The sequence below is a fragment of the Ooceraea biroi genome, chromosome 10, assembly GCF_003672135.1.
Source record: "Ooceraea biroi isolate clonal line C1 chromosome 10, Obir_v5.4, whole genome shotgun sequence".
Lineage (NCBI taxonomy): Eukaryota > Metazoa > Arthropoda > Insecta > Hymenoptera > Formicidae > Ooceraea > Ooceraea biroi.
This window is the reverse complement of record NC_039515.1, coordinates 9,661,400-9,686,980: the sequence shown is the minus strand read 5'-3', so window position 1 is coordinate 9,686,980 and position 25,581 is coordinate 9,661,400. Positions and strand designations below refer to the sequence as shown.

General features: G+C 42.2%; 3 protein-coding genes across 3 annotated transcripts; all 3 read right to left on the bottom strand.

The window, feature by feature from the left end:
- Window positions 1-3,691: 3,691 nt before the first annotated feature.
- LOC113562823 lies at window positions 3,692-5,799 on the bottom strand. Its single transcript, XM_026973321.1, has 3 exons — window positions 5,384-5,799; window positions 4,996-5,105; window positions 3,692-3,832 (listed from the first exon to the last, which is right to left on the bottom strand). The coding sequence occupies exons 1-3, from the start codon at window positions 5,607-5,609 to the stop codon at window positions 3,692-3,694; spliced, it is 477 nt and encodes a 158-aa protein (XP_026829122.1). The 5' UTR covers window positions 5,610-5,799.
- Window positions 5,800-7,371: 1,572 nt separating this feature from the next.
- Window positions 7,372-8,319, bottom strand: LOC113562822. The gene has a single exon (XM_026973320.1). The coding sequence runs from the start codon at window positions 8,317-8,319 to the stop codon at window positions 7,372-7,374; it is 948 nt and encodes a 315-aa protein (XP_026829121.1).
- Window positions 8,320-8,572: 253 nt separating this feature from the next.
- LOC113562821 lies at window positions 8,573-9,637 on the bottom strand. Its single transcript, XM_026973319.1, has 3 exons — window positions 9,168-9,637; window positions 8,831-9,068; window positions 8,573-8,764 (listed from the first exon to the last, which is right to left on the bottom strand). Exons 1-3 carry the CDS (start codon window positions 9,635-9,637, stop codon window positions 8,573-8,575), a joined length of 900 nt encoding a protein of 299 aa, XP_026829120.1.
- Between the last annotated feature and the right edge of the window lie 15,944 nt (window positions 9,638-25,581).

The window sequence follows — 25,581 nt, the reverse complement described above, 5'->3', positions numbered from 1 at the left end:
TTGTTAAACGCGATATTATTTCTTTTCTTTTATATGTGTGTTGAAAAATGTCATAAAAGTTGCACTGAGAGACATGGCAAGGTAAATCTAACAATTAGCGAACCCACCTCCTATCACCTTGTCCTTGACATATATTATAGAGGTCACTTCTCTGAGTAACATTGTGCACGTTTTAACCGTCGGTCGTTGTTTAATAAAAAGTTATTAACAAAAGAAGTTTAATGATTTTGTACGAATTTTCAGGTGTCTACGCGAACCAAGAACATAATATTGACATATTACAAAGGTCACCTTCCCGAATAACCCGCACTAGGTTTTAGTCGTCGATCGTTGTTTATGAAAAAGTTATTAACAAAAAATTTTGCAAATATAGTAGTTATTTTGAATATTGAAAGATATAAACAACGAATATGTATATGAACGAAGGAAGGAAAGTCATTTAAAGCAGTGAATTGTTAATATATAGAATAGTTTCTTTTAATGTAAGTACAAAGTATTCTTCACTTTAACCAAAAGCATAAATAGTTAAATACAAAGTATTCTCTGCTTTAACCTAACCTTTTTTTTAGAGGAGGAACCCATCATGAGCCCCCTCGCGCTCCTTGGGCGGAGCACAGGGGGAGTGTGAGACTCTTACTCACTAAACCTACCTTCATCTGCCAGCCCTGGCTATGTGAGGCGCGGGATCGGCCAAACGACACTTCATCCGCGCCCCACTTTGCCAAGTGTATTATCCCTTGCCCCGGTGCGCTGCCCTTGCGGGCTCTACCCCACCCACGGAGTGTGGCAGACTATGGTCTCCGCGGGGACCCCCCCCCTCTATATGAGGGGAGGTTTTTGGGCGGGGGCTGACACTCCCAAATCAGCCCACGCCCTCCCATCCCTAAACCTCCCTGTTGGGGGTCGCGACGTCTTAAGACCCCGCGACGATGATGGCCCGGGCAAATGCCCCGACGACCTATCACCCGAGTGCCCGGGCAAATACCCCGCCGACACTCAGCCCCCAACAGGGGTCTCCTGCGAACATGCCCCAACCTTTACAGTTGGGGCCCCCCTTCGACTCCGAAGGGAGGTCTCCCCAACCTCCCTCCCGAGTTTCCTCCCCGAACGCCTCGCTCTCTCGGCCCGTGTGCGATGAGGGGGCCGCCGGTGTCGTTACAACACCCCGCGGCCTCCCCGCCGTCATTCGTGGCCGGGACCCCCCTTCTCACCCACCCGGCCCTCGGCCGGCGAATTCGTTCGGCCTCCTCCTTCCAAAGCATCACCTGCTCGCAGAAGGAGGAGAACGCCAGTTTCTCTCGCTCCCTACCATCTTCCTCATGACGGTCGGGAGCGAGAGGTCCTCCCCAATCACATCCGTAAGGACACGGCGTTCCATGCCCCACGCTGGACATTCAGCAAGGGTGTGGTCCGCCGTGTGGCTTTCCGCCTCACAGTGGTGGCAGTGTGGCCCGTGCTCCTTCCCGATACGACACAGGAACTCTCCGAAACACCCATGTCCGGAAAGCACCTGTGTCATTCTGTACGCCAGCGTACCCCATCCTCTGCCTACCCATTCGCTGAGGATGGGCTGGACGGCCGCGGCGACCCTCCGACCCGATTCTCCCGGGTCAGAGAGTCGCCGCTGCCACTTATGTAGCACCGCCCTCCTCCCCTGGTCTCTCAGGACCCCCTTAGCCTGGGCCGTTAGCACGACACCCCTTTCCCGCAGGTCCTGCCGGCGGAAGTACGCGTTGACGCACTCCTCCGCAAGGAGCTCTACGGGGGGGGGGGGTGCCTGCCAACGTTGTCACCGCCCTGTCAAGACGGTGCGATACGCGCGCGCGACCCTCGCGGCCAAACGCCTCTCGGCGGCCCTCACCACCCTGAGGCCCCGCCTAGAGGCCGCGAGGTCCCCCGCCCAGACCGGTGCCCCATAAAGGGCAATCGATCGCACCGCTCCCACCAACAACCGGCGCACCCTCGTCTCCGGGCCCCCGAGGTTCGGGAGGATGCGACTCAGCGCATTGGTCGCCCCCTCCATCCTCGGGACCAATGCCGCGAAGTGTTCCCTGAAGCACCAGGTGCCGTCCAGGGGGAGGCCCAGATACTTAATCGTGGGTCCAACCGGTACACTGATTCCGCTAACTCTAAAACCTCGTACACACTTGTAACAGAACATCGTAACTGTAACATCGTCGCGATGTATGGATGTACCCCGTAACCTCCCACCGAACATTTAAACGTAACATTCATGTTCGCAGTGAATGTTAAACCTCGTACACACTTGTAACAAAACATTGTAACTGTAACATAATCGTAAACAAGATCGGATAGGAGTGATGTTACGCGTACATGTTTGAGAAAAATTGTCACCCGAACCGAACGTCGTCGCGAACAAGAACATTCTTGCGTCCCACTGTGTTCGTGGCAGTCGTGAGATTAACACGCAACATGAATAGAAGTGTCATAGCTGCAGCAGCATATATTTATATTTACCATAAAATTAAAAAGAAAAAAGAAAGGAGATGGTGGCAAACGGCATTATATGCAAAAAGAGAACAATACGGTGGCAGTAATTTGCTCGCCGCTCTCAAATTGCAAGAAAGTAGTGGAATGTATAAGAATTTCACTAGAATGTCTTCAACAGATTTTGAATATTTATTAAATTTGGTCGGTCCTATAATTTTTAAACAAGATACGTATATGAGGAAAGCTATCAGTGTACAAAATAAACTTGCCTTGACATTGTGGTTTTTAGCGAGTGGTGAATCGTATAGCAGCTTACAATATCTCTTTAAAATTTCGAAACAGGCTATAAGTAATATTATACCAGAAGTATGTCAAGCTCTAATTAAAGTATTACAAGGAAACATAAAGGTAAGAATATTACATAAACATAAAGGTAAGAATATTACATAAACATAAAGGTACGAATATAATACATTTTTATTCATTGTTTTTGTAAATGTAGATTATCAATACTGCTTTAGACATGTAAGAAAATAAGAGTGATAATATTAAATTTGTTTAAAAACAAAACATGAAATAAAATGAAGTAATTACTATTTTACAATATTAGATTGTTACATTTATATTATAAACTAAAGTTATACAATGTCTTTTAAATGTTACAAAAGGTAATACTGTAAAATATTGCACAAGAAACTAAATTAAAGTACAGTCTTGGACGTACAAGACCATAATATTTTAACATATTGTTTGATAAAAACTATTAAAAATAAAATAAAAGAGATAAATTAGATTCAAATGTAATATTACTGAATATATAATGATAAATTAGAGACACTGGAATGAAATCTCTTCATCGGACAAATTTTCTGTTGAAGTACTATAAACAGATACTGGTGTATTAAGATGCGAGACATTTTGAATATCGGGGCATTGATTAGAAGTAGAGTAAGATTGTGCACTTGTTGTTGCTACATTTATCTGAGAAGAAGAGCTAAATTGATTGAATTGTGGTAGGCACATGGTGGATTTTGTTGTGGTTGGAAAAGATTTTGAAAATATAATTGATTATAAAATCCAATATCTGTCTTTAAAAAAATATTCATAATATCGTTTTGTATAGCACTTCGAATTCTACTTGGGTACAGTCGTAGTTTTTTGGCCACTATATTCCCAAAGTCTTCACATTCATCATTGCTCGCAGTTGAAGCACACTTGGTCAAAAGTTGAAAGGCTGTATCTAAATCATGTTCATGTTTTTTCTTTTCCTTAAAGGAGTTTTATTTTCAATGGGCTGTAGTATATTAGTCATGCCTTCTTCATTATTTTCTGACTGCGATGATACATTATCTTGTACACGTTCTACATTTTCAGGTGCTGTCTGTAAAATAAAATAAATTTACAAAATAGATACAGCTATTTAGAAATATAGCTATTAAATAGATATAGATATTATAGATAGTTATTTATTTTCTATATTATTTTAGATCCCAACAACACAAGATGATTGGTTGATGATTGCAAAACAATTCGAAGAATTGTGGAACTTTCCCCACTGCTTAGGAGCATTTGACGGAAAGCATGTGGTTTTGCAAGCTCCTTCCTGTACTGGCAGTGACTATTTTAATTATAAGTCTACTTTTAGTATTGTTTTGTTTGCTGTAGTAGACGCTAATTATAATTTTATATTCGTGGATATTGGATGTCGGGGCAGAATTTTAGATAGTGGAGTTTTTCAAAATTGTGAATTATACAAAAAAGTACAACGAGAAGGCTTAAATTTACCGAAACCTCAATCATTGCCAGAGAGAAACAAAGATATCCCTTATTTCTTTATTAGTGATGAAGCATTCGCTCTTACAACAAGTCTTATAAAAGCTTTCCCGGGAAATCATGAGACAGGTTCTCGCGAAAGAGTTTATAATTACAGACTCTGTAGAGCTCGCAGAGTAGTTAAAAATGCTTTCGGCATTAGTTCAGCAATTTTTCGTATATTGAGAAAACCTATGTTATTACAGCCTGATAAAGCTAGTCTTGTTGTATTAACAATTGTTCATCTACATAATTTCTTGAGAAGAAATTCTCAAGCTCGCAATATTTATTCACCTTCAGGAAGTCTATATTGTGAAGTAGATGGAAATATAATATCGGGATCTTGGAGAAATGAAGGCGATATGACTTCTTTATTATCACTTACGCGCATTCCCCGAAAATCGGCTTTAGCAGCAAAAGAAATTCGAGAAGAATTGGCTAATTATTTTATGAACGAAGGCAGACTAACATGGCAAGACAATCGTTAATTATAAGTATAAATTTTCTTAAATAAGTATATTAAATTTTTTAAGATATTCTCCATTAATGAGAAGTAATATACATATACATAAAATATATAAAATTTATTAAAGCTTAAGTTGCATAGATCTAATATAAACATTATAAATATGAAAAATATAATGTTAATATAATGTTTATTATTATGTATATTATTATTAATATAATGTATATTATTTTCTTAAGAGATTTATATTAATTTTTTAAAGAAACAAAAATAATTTTATTTACTGTGTTTAATGTATTTGTCGGTACATCTTTATCCAACATAAATTGCAAACTTTGAAACGCAAACCATGAACTATTATATATTTCGTCCGTACCTACAAGAAACAAACAAATGGTTGTATTATAATATAACAATATGTATTAAAATTATAATAAAACATTATATATCGTATCGCGTATTGTTACATTTTTACACTTAAAATACATTTTGAAAATCTACGAATATAAAATAGAAAAAAATATAACATATTTTAATGATATGTATTCATAATGCAAATATAATACAAGTTTGTATTAAAAATAAATATTCTAATCAACGCTATTAGTAATTTACAATTTCTACATAATAATTATTGCTTACCTTTTCTGGTACCTTGGCTTTTCTTTATTTGCGATTTTTCACGCCTTAGTGCTGCCAATAAAGAAAACATTTTTCTCTTGCACTCTTCTGGTGTTAGATTCATTTGCTTGCTTATATCAAGCCACGCATCATTTCTCATTATTTTATTGTAATACTTCTGATTTTTTGGATTCCAGAGCAAATCGTTTTCTTTATATATATCGATAAATCGAAGAGTAGTTTCTTCGTTCCACTCCATGCTAAAAGCTAAGAATATATTCTAATAACGATTCTACGTACTGACAACAGGGGCGACTGATGCAGATTGGTCGGATCAGCAAATAATGTTACGCTTATTTATGTTATGTTACACTCCTTTGTTCTGAAGCCCGTCCAGACGACGCGTAACTCCATTGTGTAACATCTTTTGATGCGGCGCAGGAATACCGACAAGCGACGGGACGCAGTGTAACATTCACCGCGAACATTAATGTTACGTTTAAATGTTCGGTGCGAGGTTACGGGGTACGTTCATACATCGCGTCGGTGTTACGCGACGATGTTACAGTTACCATGTTCTGTTACAATTGTGTACGAGGCTTTACACTGCGTCACGTCGCTTGTCGGTATTCCTGCCGCATCAAAAGATGTTACACAATGGAGTTACGCGTCGTCTGGACGGGCTTCAGAACAAAGGTGCGTAATATAACATAAAGCGTAACATTATTTGCTGATCGGTGACCAGTCTGCATCAGTCGCCCCTGTTGCCAGTACATAGAATCGTTAGAATATATTCTTAGCTTTTAGCATGGAGTAGAACGAAGAAACTACTCTTCGATTTATCGATATATATAAAGAAAACGATTTGCTCTGGAATCCAAAAAATCAGAAGTATAAATATAAATGTATGCTGCTGCAGCTATGATAGTTCTATTCATGTTGCGTGTTAATCTCACGACTGCCACGAACACAGTGGAACGCAAGAATGTTCTTGTTCGCGACAACGTTCGGTTCGAGTGACAATTACTCTCAAACATGTACGCGTAACATCACTCCTATCTGATCTTGTTTACGATTATGTTACAGTTATAATGTTCTGTTACAAGTGTGTACGAACCTTAACCTCGGCCAGAGGTGGCAGACGCCGGCGACGGTCGAAAAAGAACATCGCCTGGGTCTTCCGCGGTGCCACCTCTAGGCCGGCCTCCCGAATAGCGCGGACCACCACTGCCACCGCTAGCTCGGCCATCCTAACGGCCTTCCTCCAGCTTGGACCCTCCGCCACCACCGCGGTGTCGTCCGCATAGCACCGCAGGTGGCAGCCAGGGGGGAGGGTGACGCACGCAACCCTCTCGTATGCGAGCCTCCATATTGTGGGTCCCACCACCGACACCTGTGGGACCCCACAACCCACCAGCCGTATCATCGCTCGCCCGTCCCGGCCGATCCACGTCAGTGACCTACCCCGGAAATACTCCAGGACCAATCTGGCGAAGTAGGGAGGGATGCTCTGGACTCGCATCTCCTCCACCACGACTCCCCAAGGGAGGGAGTTGAACGCGTTCACTATGTCTAGTGACACCAACCAGTCCAACTCCCCCCCTCGAGAGAGCGGCCTCCGTGAGGGCTCTAATACTTAACACGGCGTCCACCGTGGAGCGGCCCACCTGGAAGCCGAACTGTCTCTCTTCCCCTGGCGCACCCCCGGGGAGGTGCCGGACGAGTCGGCCCGCGATCACCCGCTCGAAGAGCTTGCCGATCTCATCCAGCAAGCAGATCGGCCGGACTTACGCGCCACCGCCGCGTCACCCGCCCCCTTAGGGATAAGGACCAATTGGGCTCTCTTCCAAGCTGTAGAGAAGCACCCCTCCCTCAGACATCTCCCGAAAAGTGCCCTCACCCTATATATAGGGGCCCTGAGGGATAGCCCCCAGGACCCCTATTGCGAGGACCTAGGCCTTACTCGGGATCCCGTCCGGCCCCGGGGCCCTGTTGCCCCTGAGCCGGCTCAGGACCCTCTTCTACTCCTCTGGTCCAATCTCCGGTATCTCCTGGAGCCGCTCGGAGTTCATCCATTCCAGGGGCTCCGGATACCCTTCTCTCCCGGGGAAAAGAGTGTCCAGAGTTCCGCGCAGCCCCAGGGGATCCATCTCCTCGGTCACCGGGGGCGCCCACGGCCGCAACTTGCCCATGACAAGCTGGTACGGACGCCCCCAGGGATCGCCCTCCACTGACCGGAGGAGCTCCTCCCAGGCCCTCGCCTTGGCTTCCCTGATCGCCGCCCCTAGGGCGCTCCGTCTCTTTTGGAGCTCCCTGTAGCGCGCATCCACCTCAGCCTCCACTCTACGGTGGCGGGCGCGGGAGAAGCGGCGCCAGGCGCGCCCCGATGCGCGCCGCAGCTCCGCCAGTCCCGCACTCCACCAATATGTTGCCCTACGCTCAGGCCGCCTGGCTCGGGGCATCGCAAAGTCGCACGCCTCTGACATGATGTCCCCGAGCCAGCCGGCCTCCTCCTCTACCGTCCCCATCTCCCTCCTAGGCCAGGTGGACGCGAGCAGGGCAGCGACCAGCCTGTCCCCGTCGAGCTTTCCGACCGCCCATCTCCGCGGTCGGGATCCACCCGTCCCCCGGCAATGGGGGGCGGAGACAGCTCCATAGATATATCTATGATCCGACAGCGTCTCCACCACCGACAACACCCTCCACTCCGTCATCCGGCGCGCGACAGCCGGAGATGCCCAGGTCAGATCGACGACGGACTCCCTCGTCCACCGCACGAAGGTGCTGTCCGAGTCCTCATTAATAAGCTGAAGGCCCAGACCCGCCGCCCAGTCCGCCAGATCCTCGCCTTTCACGTCTGGTCGCCGGGAACCCCAGAGCACGGACTTCGCATTGAAGTCCCCGGCGACCAGCACCAGGCTGTGGGGGTGCCGAATACGCACCACCAAGCCTGTCCAAAAACCCCTCATACTCGGCGAGGCTCAGGCTCGGGGACACGTAGACCCCGACCACGGTGATCCCACCCCACTGTACCGCCCCGAACTCCCCCCTACCTCTAGCACTCGGAAGGGAGGGGAGCCCGCGGCGTTGCCGCGGACTATCGCGACCAGCCCTCCTCCCCCGACAGCCCAATTGGGGCTGTCTGGGGGGGCCCTGAATGGAGAAATAGATCTTGAGCCCGGCGGACGCGGTTAAGGTTGGCCTGGAGGATTTGGCCCGCCATTACTCCACATCTATGGCGGCCTCCTCCGAGCCCTTCTCATCCTTGTCCTTGTCCTTTCCCTTGCCCTTGCTCTTGCCCTTTTCTCGGGCTACCCTCTGGAGTTTCGGCTCCTTCTCCCGCGGAGGAGCCGACCCTCCTTTACCCCCATCGGCTGGCAGCGACTTCGGCGCCGCTCTCGCCGACGGGGCCACCTAACTGGGAGCCGGTGAGGGGACCCTTTGAGGGCAGGGGGCGGCCTCCGTCGGCCGCATCCCTACCCGGGTCCTCATCTCCGCCCTCCTCTGATCTCCACTTTTCACTCCCTTGGAGGGCGGAGCACAGGCCGCGCCGCCCAGACTGTGGTCCGCCCTTTTGCCGAGGCCCGTGCACAGGGGGCATTTCGGGTCAGCAGCGCATCCCCGCGCTCGGTGACCCGCCGCGCCACACTTGTAGCACAGGTCTTGGCGGTCTTCTTGACTAAGACACGTCGCTTGTACGTGCCCCCTCCTAAGACACCTGAAACACATCAGGGGTCTGGGCTGCAGTACGCTTACCGGAGCCCAGGCTCAGCCTACCTTTATCCTGCCCAGGTCGGCGACCTTTCCGCCGACCTACGCAGGAAGTCTGATCCAAGAGGTCCCCAGACCGTCTGAGGACCTCTGGATCGGCCTTACATCGACGTCGCAAGGGTCGCAGCCTCCTGCGGCTGCGACCGCCCGCGACACCAATTCAACGGTGGCCGCGTCGTCCAGCCGTCGGACGCGCAGTTCCACCTTTTTGAGGGGCCGCGTGACCCTTACCCTCGACCCCTCAAACACCTTCTCTAATCGGGAGGCCAGTTCGTCCGCCTTGGTGGCGGACTCCGGCCCCGGAATCTCATAAATGGGGGCTCCCTTCAGGGCCCTCCTCACTCGCGGGGCGGCTATACCCAGGGCGTCGATGTCCACGCCCTTCTGCGCCCTCTCCACAGCTCCCTTATAGTCGCCGTCAGCGGCTGTTATCACCACGGCCGCTGTTTTGGGCGACCTAGGGGACTTTGGCCCCTTCGCACTGGGTCGACCGCCGGGCTGGGAGGGTTTGCTCATCGCGGATTTGCCCCCCCCGCTGGTTCCTTTACTTGGGGCGGGTTTGCCCTTACCCGCAGGGGCCTGTGGTGGGGCTGTTGACTTTGCGCCAGCCTTCCTCCCCACCACCGTCGACCACGGCTGCTCCTTCTCCTTGTTGGCTGGAGCCTGCCTGACTGGGCCGGCCACCGCCGAACTGAACCGTGGCTCGGCCGGAGGGGGGTCGTGGGCGGGCGGGACTCCGCTCTCCTCGCCGCCCCCTTCTTACCCTTTTTCTTTTTCTTCTTCCCCGCGTCGCCCGACTCCTCCGGTCTGGCTTGCGGGGACGTATCGGTCCATCTCCCCCGTTGCGCCTCGCCAGGGGCGTCACCGCCCCCGCGACGATCCGTGAGACCATGGCCCCCATGGAGGCCATAATTCTGGCCTCCATGGCCGCCAGAGGGTTCTCCCTAACGGCGGGAGGGCCTCTCCTCCTCTGCGGAGTGGCCTCCATCCGGAGTCCTACCTCCAAGGCCACGGGGCCCCTCGGCAGAGTTCCTGGTCGCTTCCCCTTATCACCTAGGACGGGGGAGGGAGCCACCCACTGGCTCTCCCCCCCGTCCCAGGCGTCTTCACTCCTCGACGTCCCCGCGTTTGCCCGGCCCATGAGGGTGATGGTTTCCCTTGACTCGCTTATTGGCGACCTGAGGGAATCCACCTCCCTCTTCAGAGCGGCGTTCTCCTCGCTGATTGGAGAGGCTCCCGCGCCTCTCCTCTCAGCGATCACGGTGAACGCCGCCCTGACGCCCGCCGTGGCATCTCAAAGGGCTTTCACGTAACTGTCCTTTAGGTGGTTCGATGTTATGGCCACCTTCGCGACGGTATCTAGGTGGCCCATCACCTGCGCCGATATGTCGGGCGAAGGGCACTTCCTCATATTCTCCAGCTGCTGCTGTTCCCAGGAGGCCCGCTCTTTTTTGCTCGCTGGTACCGGAATGGAGGCGAGGAACTCCTTCCCTCGCCTCCACTCCAGCATCAGCTGCTCCTCCTCGAGCATCTGGCGTTTGGCCGCCGCCAGGCCCACGTAATCCCCCGTGGTGGGGGACCTCCCGCGCTTGCAGCTTACGCTCGAGTCTCTCGACAGGGATCTTTCTGAATCGGCGTCCTCCGGCAGGGACGCCACGTCGCACGTCGACGAGCATGTCGAGCCCTCCCAGGAACTGTCCCGGCTGGCCCGACTGCCCGAGCGCCCACTCGCCCCACCTCTCTTCGCCGTTTGGCGGGACAACAGTCGTCGCGTCTCCTCGCGTTTACCGTCGGCCGCGGAGGCGGATGCCCCCGCCGTGTCCAATATGGATCTAAGGGAGACCCCCTCCCCCACGTCCGACAACACCATGATCTCCTTCTGCGGAGCTCCCCGTTCCCCGTCCTGTGTGGGCGTCCCCACCTGGGCCGCTCCCTCCTCACGGACGTCGTCCTCGTTTCCCCCCCCTTCCCCGAAATATTTGAAGAATCCATACTTTGTTGGTCCCTGCCCCCGTACGGCTCCGCTCACCGGGCATGCCCTCCCAGCCCCGAAACATGACCGGCAGCTGGCCCCCAAGTTCCCCCGGGGGGTGGGCATATGTCGCGGGCCGACCCGGAAATCCTGACGGTCAGCACTGAACTCCGGCTCCCTACACGCCCCCCTTCACAGCACAAGTGCTGTGTCGGGCAGCTTTCGGGGGTCCCTGGCTTCCGACCTCCAGGGCACCGTACGGGGTGGAGCCATCCCGGGGGCCCCACGGACAGTCCGGATCACTGACGTCGCAACCCGTCGGGATCCTTTCCGCCGTGGCTGCCGGCAATACACTCGAGACAGTGATTCCGGCGTGCGAGCGTTGCGTTGCCTTCCCCACTGCCTACCCTCCCCTCGTCCCCACTCACCCCAGCCCCCCCTGCGACCCTCCCACCCCTTAACCCTCCCGCCCCTTAACCCTCCCACCCCTTCCCGATCCCAAAATCCCGATCCCTCCCCCAGACCCACCCGACCCTTATACGACTCGGGAACCTCGGGAGCGTCACCTCCCGTACTGCATCCTTATGGGATGCAGTCCCTGAGGGAAAACCTACCCTAAACGGGCGTTTCGTCGTCCCTTCGTGCCAGCAAGCTGGCTTGCTGGTCGTCGTTGGCGCGGTTTGCCGTCGCCCTTTCCTCCGGGCGCGGTGGGCCGCTGTTATTCCGCTGTCTCGGCGGTTTGCCCGCCGAGTTGAGGGTGAGGGATACGCACCCTTCCTTCTCGGTCCATGGTGTTCGGGACTGCGGCTGTTGCCGCTAATAGCTTGTGTATCCCGGGTGCGCCAGACCCGTATCACGCCCTTCAACACGAAGAACGCAGTCCCTGGGGGGCTTTAATCTAACCTAACCTAACCTAACCTGGTTAGATTATATTTTCTGAAACTGGAGCCTCGGACACATACGCTCGTTTTCATGCTTCGCCCCCCCCCCCACCCTCCCGCGAAGCATTACCCGCCTCACGTAAACACTAACCAGTTATCGTTACGCTTCCGCATAGATTAGATGAGATCATTGAGTTATCATGCATCTCCATGAATTTCTACATTTAACACATGATTTAGATAGTTTAATAAATTATCTATGTGACAAACAAGTAATTCGGCGTGAAATTAAATGTCCAAAATGTAGAACTATGTTACATTATCGGAGTGAAAATCATAGGTTATTATTTCGTTGTACTAACAAGTATTACAAGATAGTTAAGAAACGAAAGCGACAAAGAATTACATGCAACTTTGTGTTGTCTGCATTACACAAAACTTGGTTGTCACAGTTTCGATTAGGATTCGAAAAAACGTGTCGCTTTATTGGATACTTTGTAACGCTGAAACACCCACAACACAAATTTTTACAAAACGAACCAGAAACAAATCCTACAAGTGTAGTTAATTGGATGAACTTCTGTCGAGAAGTAAGTAATATCATTTCATCACAATTTTACTTTATTACATATCATTTTTGTATTATTAGTTGCTTTTAACGTGGCTGAAGGAGGAAACCATACTTGGTGGTCCTAATTGTATTGTCGAAATAGATGAAGCGAACATTGGTAAGAGAATATACAATCGTGGATGAATTGTTAAAGGACAATGGGTATTTGGCGCATTTGAACGTGGTAGTAAACGCACATTCATTGTGTCTGTTAATGAGCGTTCTGAACATACGCTATTGGATATAATACGTCGTCGCATTGCCCCAGGAACAACAATTTACAGTGATCGCTGGCGTGCATATTATAATCTAAACAATGAAGGATTTAAACATTTTACTGTGAATCATTCAGAGAACTTTGTAGACCCAAACACTGGAGCACATACACAAAACATTGAACGTTTATGGCGGGATATGCCAGATCAAATACCTCGTTATGGTACCAGACAAGAACATTATGAATACAACATAGCAGAGTTTATGTTTAAAACTACTTATAACTACTCAGAAAGAATTGACCAATTTTTCACAATTATGTCAAAACTGTATCCAATAACCGATAATGTAAATAACACAAGTGAATAAATAGATTATTATTAACATTATGTATAAAATTCACTTCTCCCCCTCGCCGAATCCCGTGCCGTATACAAGGTAATTAAAATCTGTACGGTAAAATCTGTTACACTGGTTCTGGCGGGGGGGGGGGGCGGCTTGGCCACCCCGCCTTCCCGCGAAGCGGGCTGAAACCGAGCGTATGTGTCCGGGGCTCCAGTTTCGGAAAATATAACCTTTTGCTTGTCGTGGACGGCTGAAAATTCGTGCAAAATCATTAAACTTCTTTTGTTAATAACTTTTTAGTAAACAACGACCGACGGCTAAAACCTTTTGAAGGTCACTCAGGAGAGTGACCTCTATAATATATGTCAAGGACAAGGTGATAGGAGATGGGTTCATTAATCGGTAGATTTACCCATGGCAAAATTAACAAGTACGTGAGCACTCTAAGTTTTTTAAAACAAGATTAGTACTACAATTTATTTAGGAAACAATAGGTAATTAGCGTAGTAATTAATGAATAGACAGTATATTTGCGTTTAATTAGGAAACAGATTTTATTTATATCAATTACATTGGTAATATCTCTGTCTCGCTCGCTTTTGAAAACGTTCTGTAATTAAATATAAACACGCGTTGGTTACAGTGGAGATTCCTCAATCACGCAGAAGCTAATCTCGAAGGCGTGAACACAGCACTAGAATAAGTAACCTTCTCTTATGTTAATAACAATAATTTTAAACAAATTCACGCGAGACCAATGTATTTAGAAAAGATTAACAATAATTTATAATCCGGAGGGCGAGGCGACAGAGCATTTTTAATGATAACAAATACAGACTTGTAATAACGACTGATCGGTTGGCGACACCCGATAGGCACAGCTAGGTGAGAAAAGGAACTCGAGCAGTGAATCACACCTGCAACAAAGAGAGCAAAATGATAGATTTCCTTTATTTTTTACCAATCTGGCTATTCTTACATTAATAATTCACAACGTTTCAGCCACCGATTGCGGCCCTTTTCAAGTGTTAGATAAAATCAAGTCGCTTCTGCCAAAAAACGACAATCACTTCATCCTAGCAATAATCAGTGAGTTGTAACTGACACATTCTATCACAACCATCTCTGGCTGAAAACCAGTCGCAACTCAAGAGAGCAAAAATTATAACAAAGATCGTGCGATGTAACACAATTACTAGATCACGTGCCTGACAGAGAGGAAGATTTATCATATATTCGTGTACGAAAACCCGAATATTATTGCAATTATACTGATGAGAAAGCTCTATCTACATTAACAATTAACAATTCATCTTGGGAACGTCCCGTTTGGCCACGTTGATATTGACCACAGTCCCGATTGACCACATTGAAATTGACCACGTTCCGATTGACCACGTTCCGATTGACCACAGTCCCGATTGACCACGATACCGATTGACCACGTTGATATTGGCCACGGTCCCGATTGACCACGTTGATATTGGCCACGGTCCCGATTGACCACGTTGATATTGGCCACGGTCCCGATTGACCACGTTGATATTGGTCACGGTCCCGATTGGCCACGTTGACATTGGCCACGATCCCGATTGACCACACATTGGAAATCAGAACGGGCGTATCCCGTTTGCACACGGAACGATTGCACACCGCACGATTGCACACGTAATATTTCACACGTTGTATTGCACACTGTTCTATTGCACACAGCACGATTGTACACCGCACGATTGGACACCGCACTATTAGACACTGCACGATTGTTTAATAAAACTGTATGAACGAAAAATTTTTAATGATCAGTAAATGATTCCGCATAGGTTCAACGAGGTCGGTGCCTTGAACATTTCACGCCAATCGAGGTCCACCGCGGGCGGGGTAGGCCCCTTGAAGTTTGTTTATATTTTATTTCGGCGGGGGTGCAGGTGGAAGGTGCTTCGCCAAAGGCGAAGCCCTTCCACTTGCATTACCCGCCCCACGCAAACACTGTCAAGTCATCGGTACGATTCCACATAGGTTCAATGACATGAAGTCAAAAACAGACCTCTTTGAACATACGTGCGCTGGCTCTTATTGAATATCATCGGTTGTAAATTGGTGTCCAATCGTGCAGTGTCTAATAATGCGGTGTCCAATCGTGCAATGTGCGTGTGCAATCGTGCGATGGTCCGATCGGGCGATGTACAATCGTGCTGTATGCAATAGGACAGTGTGCAATACAACGTGTGCAATCGTGCGGTGTGCAATCGTTCCGTGTGCAAATGGGATACGCCAGTTCTGATTTCTGATTTCCAATGTGTGGTCAATCGGGACCGTGGCCAATGTCACCGTGGTCAATCGGAACCGTGGCCAATATCAACGTGGCCAATCGGGACCGTGGCCAATCGGGACCGTGGCCAATATCAACGTGGTCAATCGGAACGTGGTCAATTTCAACGTGGTCAATCGGGACTGTGGTCAATCGGAACGTGGTCAATCGGGACTGTGGTCAATATCAACGTGGCCAAACGGGACGCTTCCTCTCCGGAGCAAAGCGTGCTTTGCCTCCGAGGGAGATCCTGACCGACTCACTCGCACCAGATCCGTACCCGGGGTGAAGCGTACTTCGCCTCCGTCGAGCGTTCTCGACTACGAGATCCGGACGAGCGACCAGTCTACAAGTGCAGTTGAACCGTGTCCGGGATGAAGCGTTCTTCGCCTCCGTCAAGAGTTCTTGGCCCGGCCACGCTGCAGCTTCCGACCAACTATTATTAGGGGCATAGATCCCTACGTGGGATCGACCACCCATCGAGTCTCGGAATCCGCGTCTGCATCGCGACATACAGATTGCTCCGCTTTACACTAATCCATGAGATGTTCACAATGTCGTCCGGCATTTTCTAAACATAATATAATTCTTCTTCTGAAATTACGTACTGCTTCTCGTAACGTATCTCGAGTGATCTCCAAACATGCTCTTCTTATTCTTTGCATCATGTGCAAATCCGATCAGCAACCTCCACGTGATGCACAATTGGGTAACACTAATGCTGACGGTAAACAGTAAAATAATAAAAAAAACTTCAGTATGTTATAAAGCGAGATATTATCATTGGTCCGCCAAAGATTGAACCTAAATTTTCAAGATAAGGAGGGCGTTTCTAAAACAATGTTTCGGACAAAAGTTACTTACTTTTCGACGGAGAATCAGAATCTGCAATAAAAAGTGTGGGGTTCTGTTTAAAAAATTGGACTTGATCTTCAAATGACCTTGAAAATTACCCCGAATGACCAATCTGTTACCGCCACTGAATGGCCCCCTTCCAACCCTGCAACGTTTGTCTGAAATATTTTTCTCTGAAACTACGTCATATCGAAATATTTGACTGGGGCGATTAAAATGAATCACCCTTTCATTATGCATGAAAACGCTAACAGTATTATTATACTTACTAATCAAACTACGATGAAGCCGTCAAAGGCGATAGAAGATGCATTACCCAGGAAGGTTATCATTAACAGTTTTATATGATTAAAAATCTTTATGTAAATTATTCATTCATTATTTTCGATTGTTTATGTCAATGAATTCAAAGTTGTCTACTCAAAGATTCAAATTCACGTTTTACGAAGATAAGAATTAACATATTTCATTCAATGGATTATCAAATATCGTTCGTATTATCAATTGCATTGTAATTATACACGATAACCAACTAATAAGCATCTTTCACGAAGGTAAAGTATCAAAATCAATCTGTTCCGAATTACAATTATTGAATCTTAATTTAATCCGTCATTATTCGAGATCTTCAGACAGTTCTCGAGCTCGCTTGTTTTCATGTAAGAACGCGACAAATAAGTTATTTTCGCGAACTCGATCGACTCGAAACAATGGAGCTAGCCGATCCGCTGGCTGTCCGCGACATTGACTCGAGTTTTTAGACACGTATAGATCAAGAGCCTAACGTTCGAAGCCTTGTTATCACCGTGTTAGTCGAAGTATCTGAGGGATTCAAAGGAAAGCGAGGTCTCGGGAACATTATTAGAGCTTTGTCAGCGCTCGCGTAAAGATCGATCTGCTTTCACGAATCGAACCAATTCTAGTCTCGGCCAACTCTCAACTCGCTTCGCTGTTGAGCCGCTCTCTCATTTCGACGTCCGACGCGTCTGAAAGCTCGTCAGGCGCGCGTCATCGATTCGCCGCTGCACATTCACATTTCGTCGCTTATTCTGTGTCTTTGACGAACTGCCACCTCGTGTGTCGGTGCACGCGTGAACGCTCGCCGAAACCGACGCGATCAAGATATCCGGCGCGTCGCCGATCCGGCGCCGCAAGTGTGGAAGATCTCCGATCTGCGCCTAGTTCGACATGGTGCACAAATTGCAGTGATAATAAACTGACCGTTGAGTACACCAGAGTTGTCTCTCAACCTGCAACTACCTCTCCCTCCATACGCTCGGAATCATCAGGGCTCCGAAAGCACAGTCTCGCGCTCAACGCTGGGCGGTTCCGGTATCACGAAACACAATCCAATTACATTAAAGTATTATTTTTCTATTTGCAAAATACATATAAATATCTACATACATGCACACATTCAAATATACATATATTTTATGCACAAGCACGCATACGTACCAATTCGATAAAGAAAAGCGTATCGATATATGAAATCGTGTCACGTCCGGGGAAGTGAGAATGTAGACGATCAGGTACCTGTCCCAAATCTATCCCTCAGGTGATTTGATTTCAGGTGCTCTCTTTTGATTATGGGTCAATCTGCATACACCGACTTTACCCGGGAATGGAGAGAGCTTGCGATTAACTCTTACGGTGATGAAATTGTGATTGTCAAAAGGAAAATATTGTAATCAATATTGATTGTAACTTGATATCTCTCTATTATCTAATATATGAAAACTGAATTTAAATTATTATCTCTCTTATTTCTTCAACAAAATTAAGGTATAAGAATAGGAAAATATTGAAAAGAAAATCACAGCGTAATGTCGCTGTGTAGTGTATGACAGTAGTATAATATAGAAATAAGGGCGTCACTTCGCTCTTGCTAATGGAAAAATGAAAAGGATGAGCAATAATAATGCTCATATGCAAAGGATTGATAAAATAAAATATCTCAAAAGAAAAGTAGGCAGGTTACTATGCCTTTCTTTAAGTGGAATGTAACACAAAGTAAGGAGACGAGCACTTTTATGCTCATACACGGTGATGGAGTTGAAGAATAAAATAATGATTTAAAACAAATTAATATAGATTCTAATTCGTTATTAACTGTTATTCATTATTTCGTAATGCTTTATTTGGTAATTAAATAAAATATACCTCCTGTGACTAAATTGAATGTATCAGGTAGAATATATAATGATTTGGTCAGACGTAGTATACATAAGGAATTGGTCAGACGAATGAATCTATGTTCGTGCTTAACAATACAATAAACGAAAATTATGTAATTTATTATACTTAAATCTTGTTAGTGATATACTGTAACCAAGATTAAAATTATTAATTCACCGTGCACTGCCTTATGGTAAGTCAGCAATTCCTTAATATTGTTACTAGCGTAATTGTCACTAGCGTAAGTCGTACTATTGTCACTAGTGTGAGTCGAACTTTTTACCATGCTCACTTGATTTAAGTACACAAATGTAATAAACTTGTAATGCAAATGTTAAATTAATGTTTATAATCGAATTATCCTTCAAATAATGGTATGATTTGATTTTAATTCACTTAAATATTAAATACGACTTAATTGTGTAATGAGGCATATATGTTCGTATACCGAGCTAAAGGATGAGAAAATGGCGGCTATACACGCCGTGGTATATGACAGGTATGGAAGCGAATGTTCGCTCTCGACTGTTTTCAAAGGATAACTCACAGCGAATGAAGTCGCTGTTAATGGTATTCAAAAGGGAAAAAGCGATTTAACGCTTTAAATATAATTGAAATAAATGGGTATGCCTCGCACAAATAAATTGATATAATTAATGCATTCATGCACTATATATTCAATATAGGATGACGCTTCGCTGCGAATTTACGCTGGCGAGCGATTCTGAACAAAAGTTAAAGTTAAATTATGGTTAATTGCAACTGTAGTAACACTAACATTATTCTCAATGATTAAACAATAATAATTGAAGGGTATATTTAATGAACAATCAAATTAATCAAAAGTTTATTACTAAAATCAAGTGTAATATAGAAGTTAATTACAATATGAATATATGTGTTACTTGATATAATTTTATTCGCAAATGTCATATAACTCTGAACCCTCAGGCCAGTAATTGTTTCACAACTAATTATAAATCGAAAATATTAAGTAACTGTAAGTGTAATAATGTATTGAAGCTTTATAAATCTGTCAAAATTTGTAGTATGTATATGGAGTACAAGTATAACGTTCCATAAGAGCAGCGAGTATAAAATAATTAAATAAATCTACTCACAAGCGTTCGCACAAATCTAACCCTCAGGTCAGGAAGCACTTGATGATGTAGCAGCAAAAGAATAAGTCAATCAGACTTTGGTAATAACTCAAACTTCACTGGCTCTACGTTATATTTTACGCTTAGTTAGCGAATTTACGCTAGCTAGCGACTCCAATAATTAATTAAAAGTAAGTGTAGTCTAAAAGGGTCGTCAAAAAGGTACAGTGTAAAAGGTGTGTGTAAAAAGTGTGAGTCTCTTCTCTGGCTGCTGCATCACGTTATATACTCAAAAATTATGATGCGTGGGGACAGGGTCCCTGTAGCTCGAGAAGGGATTACAATAAGTGGGGACGCTACGGTTAAAGCAAAAACTAAAATAGTAGGGAGGCTCTGCCCACTTAACTCATTGGTTCTTCGTTTTCGAAGCTTCTTATGGTGGGATCGAAAACTTAAGTGGTGGGATTGGTCTCACGGTGCGTCTAGTGGGGACGATGAGCTCAACGGTGAGCTCAACGCTTACAAAAGATAAACGTATTTTGACGCATAAGTTCAACATGAAATTCTCAGTACAGAATTATCGCTCATCTGTTATGCTTTTTAATCAACCGGAGTTTCTCCGAATCAAATGGCAGCTGCAACTTCCTGCCGATATGTCTTGCTCGAGATATCTATTCAACCTTTGATTAAGACAGCGGTCTTGGATTATTATTTCAATCAGGTGCCGACAAGTAACCGTCTTTTACAATTAGTCATCATGAAATAATATTCCTTCGTGAATTTAAATCTTCATTCCCTTGTTACTTAACGTTGTGTTCACTGTCTTATTCAAAATGATATTCAAATAATTCTGTAATGCTCACAAATTTAATTCTTAAAATTATAACGCTTGACATATGCATTTTATATGCTCGTAGTCTTATGCATAAATTATTATAAGACCCTGCATACGTCGACTTAATAATATAACGCACTCAGTTAAATAATAATCATCGTAAATTATTGTGAAATCAATTATTGGTATCATGAGCCTTTAATAATGTAATTAAATCATCTAAAATTATTATTTCAAGATTTCATTCTAATAAACTTATAAAATCTCACTCAACCAATAATTGTCTTATATATATAGGGATGCCTATATATATAGATATACACGTGTATGTACTTGCACGTCTATTCTTTGGTTATTATAAAATTAGTAATAAAGCAACTATTGGCGTGCCGGGTTTAATATTATAATTAAACCGTATAGAATTATTATTCCAATAAAATATTAGTCTTAATTAATTCATAAAATTTTAAATAACCAATAATTCTTTTATGGGTTATATGCACATATATAAGTGTGTTCGTATATGGTGTTGTTAATATACTTAATTATTAACAGATTAAATGCGTAATAATTATATACTTAAATTAATGCTCAGTAACATAAAATATTCCTTTAAATAAATTCAATAATCCTTACTATGAATGTAATACCATGTGTAATATACTTTTATTCATAATTAATTAACGATTTATTCTTTTCTTAATATTTTTGGGTTAAACACCTTATTTCCTTTTATATTAAATTGTTCACTAATTGATTTTGACTTTAATTGTTTTTAACTTTGTACCTTCTAAACTATTAATATTTCATTAAAACTTTCTACACTATAAATATTGAAAAATAACGCTGATTTGTTTAACAAATAGTGACTTTGCAATTTTTGTGGTTTCTCAATGATCCCGTGGTGCGATAAGAAAAATTTCATCACAGGTACCATCAGCCTAGCTAAAAATGATGATTCCCAAAAGTTGTTGGTCACTTCCGTAAAAATGATTATTTTCAAAATCTGAGGTCCCTATTAGTTTTCTCTTATGACCTAGATGCTTCAATATAATTATAACAAATTATTTCCTTACGGTTCAAATTTTAGACCCAAAAAATTTAGTAAAATTTTATTGCAATTTCGTAACTTTAAATACGTACTTCATTTTGACTAAGATTGTAGACAAATATTCTACATTCTTTTACTTATAAAATGTTTCTCCTTTTATGTTAATAAAATAATCTTTAATTTTTATACGATAAATCATTTCAAATGTGGTAATACAATTTACTATACTCACAAAAACTATTTCATTGTATAATAAAATTAATTCCAAAATTTACTCCTTTAATTGTTATTAATAACAACTTATGACCTTGTACAACAATCAACACCAAATGTCTCCGTCAATTATAATAACTATCAAAGCTACACCGTCACTTAATCAAACTCAATTCCGCCGGCATTATTTTTACTCTTGTCTTAAATAACTAATTGATTTTTCCCGTTTTTATATAATAACCGACCCTATTGGTTTTAACGAAAATTACCTACGTGCAAAGGACTTTACTATAGTATAATAAAATCCATTTCAAATCCATTTGTTTCTTTGTTATAAAAAATAATTAAATATTTTATCCTGTCAATAACCCAAATGTATTAAGCCAAATTTGTAATACTTATCAATGGCTATATAACCATATAATAAGATATATTTTTAAATTAATTCTTTCAATTATTACAACTAACATTAATACTTTTTATATAATAAACAATATTAAGTAGCTCAATGGTTTTGCTACACCTATAAAAACCTTCATGGTATTACAGTTCAAACGATCTTAAATATTATCAACCTCGTAATATTATATTATAAATCTATCAAATTATTAATGATAAATGTTTCAAAATTATTTTATTTACCTGCTAGAGTATATAAAACTGTTTTTATATATTTTACTGATTTTATGTATGTTTTTGTGTTTTTATGTTTCATAAAATATATATATATATATATATATATACGTGACTAAATTAATTAAATAAATCTATCATAAAGCATAATAACTAAGTTATACATATATATTGTTTTTGTCCTTTTAATATTTTCTTTTCCCTTTATATATGTTAATATAATTACTTCATATATTTTTATATTAAAACTAGTATCAAGCTAAAGCTTCTAACATAATAAATGTGTCGGTTAGGTTGCTAAGCAAATAATATTCTTGGTTAGGTCAATAACAGACTACTGTACGTAAGCCTGTGGTTAATAATAAGTAGTGAAGCAAAAATGGTAAGTATCAATGGCGCTCAAAAATAACTATCAGTGGTTATACGTTAATAATTAATATTGCAAATAAAAAATTTAAAAATGGGTGCGAGGTGGACGTCAGGACGTCACATGGGATCGAAAACTTAAGTGGTGGGATTGGTCTCACGGTGCGTCTAGTGGGGACGATGAGCTCAACGGTGAGCTCAACGCTTACAAAAGATAAACGTATTTTGACGCGTAAGTTCAACATGAAATTCGCAGTACAGAATTATCGCTCATCTGTTATGCTTTTTAATCAACCGGAGTTTCTCCGAATCAAATGGCAGCTGCAACTTCCTGCCGATATGTCTTGCTCGAGATATCTATTCAACCTTTGATTAAGACAGCGGTCTTGGATTATTATTTCAATCAGGTGCCGACAAGTCACCGTCTTTTACAATTAGTCATCATGAAATAATATTCCTTCGTGAATTTAAATCTTTATTCCTTTGTTACTTAACGCTGTGTTCACTGTCTTATTCAAATTAATATTTAAATAATTCTGTAATGCTCATAAATTTAATCCTTAAAATTATAACGCTTGACATATGCATCTTATATGCTCCTAGTCTTATGCATGAATTATTATAAGACCCTGCATACGTCTACTTAATAATATAACGCATTCAGTGAAATAATAATCATTATAAATTATTGTAAAATCAATTATTGGTATCATGAGCCTTTAATAATGTAATTAAATCATCTAAAATTATTATTTCAAGATTCCATTCTAATAAACTTATAAAATCTCACTCAACCAATAATTGTCTTATATATATAGGGATGCCTATATATATAGATATACACGTGCATGTACTTGCACGTCTATTCTTTGGTTATTATAAAATTAGTAATAAAGCAACTATTGGTGTGCCGGGTTTAATATTATAATTAAACCGTATAAAATTATTATTCCAATACAATGTTAGTCTTAATTAATTCATAAAATCTTAAATAACCAATAATTCTTTTATGGGTTATATGCACATATATAAGTGTGTTCGTATATGGTGTTGTTAATATACTTAATTATTAACAGATTAAATGCGTAATAATTATATACTTAAATTAATGCTCAGTAACATAAAATATTCCATTAAATAAATTCAATAATCCTTACTATGAATGTAATACCATGTGTAATATACTTTTATTCATAATTAATTAAAGATTTATTCTTTTCTTAATATTTTTGGGTTAAACAACTTATTTCCTTTTATATTAAATTGTTCACTAATTGATTTTCACTGTAATTGTTTTTAACTTTGTAACTTCTAAACTATTAATATTTCATTAAAACTTTCTACACTATAAATATTGAAAAATAACGCTGATTTGTTTAACAAATAGTGACTTTGCAATTTTGGTGGTTTCTCAATGATCCCGTGGTGCGATAAGAAAAATTTCATCACAGGTACCATCAGCCTAGCTAAAAATGATGATTCCCAAAAGTTGTTGGTCACTTCCGTAAAAATGATTATTTTCAAAATTTGAGGTCCCTATTAGTTTCCTCTTATGACCTAGATGCTTCAATATAATTATAACAAATTATTTCCTTACGGTTCAAATTTTAGACCCAAAAAATTTAGTAAACTTTTATTGCAATTTCGCAAATTTAAATACGTACTTCCTTTTGACTAAGATTGTAGACAAATATTCTGCATTCTTTTACTTATAAAATGTTTCTCCTTTTATGTTATAAAAATAATATTAATTTTTCTATACGATAAATCACTTCAAATGTGGTAATACAATTTACTACACTCACAAAACTATTTCATTGTATAATAAAATTAATTCCAAAATTTACTCCTTTAATTGTTATTAATAACAACTTATGACCTTGTACAACAATCAACACCAAATATCTCCGTAAATTATAATAACTATCAAAGCTACACCGTCACTTAATCAAACTCAATTCCGCCGGCATTATTTTTACTCTTGTCTTAAATAACTAATTGATTTTTCCTGTTTTTATATAATAACCGACCCTATTGGTTTTAACGAAAATTACCTACTTGCAAAGGACTTTACTATAGTATAATAAAATCCATTTCAAATCCATTTGTTTCTTTGTTATAAAAAAATAATTATCTATTTTATCCTGTCAAGAACCCAAATGTATTAATCCAAATTTGTAATACGTATCAATGGCTATATAACCATATAATAAGATATATTTCCAAACCAATTCTTTCAATTATTACAACTAACATTAATACTTTTTATATAATAAACAATATTAAGTAGCTCAATGGTTTTGCTACACCTACAAAAACCTTCATGGTATTACAATTCAAACGATCTTAAATATTACCAATCTCGTAATATTAGAAATATTATAAATTTATCAAATTATTAATAAATGTTTCAAAATTATTTTATTTAACTGCTAGAGTATATAAAACTGTTTATATATATTTTACTGATTTTATGTATGTTTTTGTGTTTTTATGTTTCAGAAAATATATATATATATATATATATACGTGACTAAATTAATTAAATAAATCTATCATAAAGCATAATAACTAAGTTATACATATATATTGTTTTTATCCTTTTAATATTTTCTTTTCCCTTTATATATGTTAATATAATTACTTCATATATTTTTATATTAAAACTAGTATCAAGCTAAAGCTTTTAACATAATATATGTGTCGGTTAGGTTGCCAAGTAAATAATATTCTTGGTTAGACTAATAACAGACCACTCTACGTAAGCCTGTGGTTAATAATAAGTAGTGAAGCAAAAATGGTAAGTATCAATGGCGCTCAAAAATAACTATCAGTGGTTATACATTAATAATTAATATTGCAAATAAAAAAATTAAAAATGGGTGTGAGGTGGA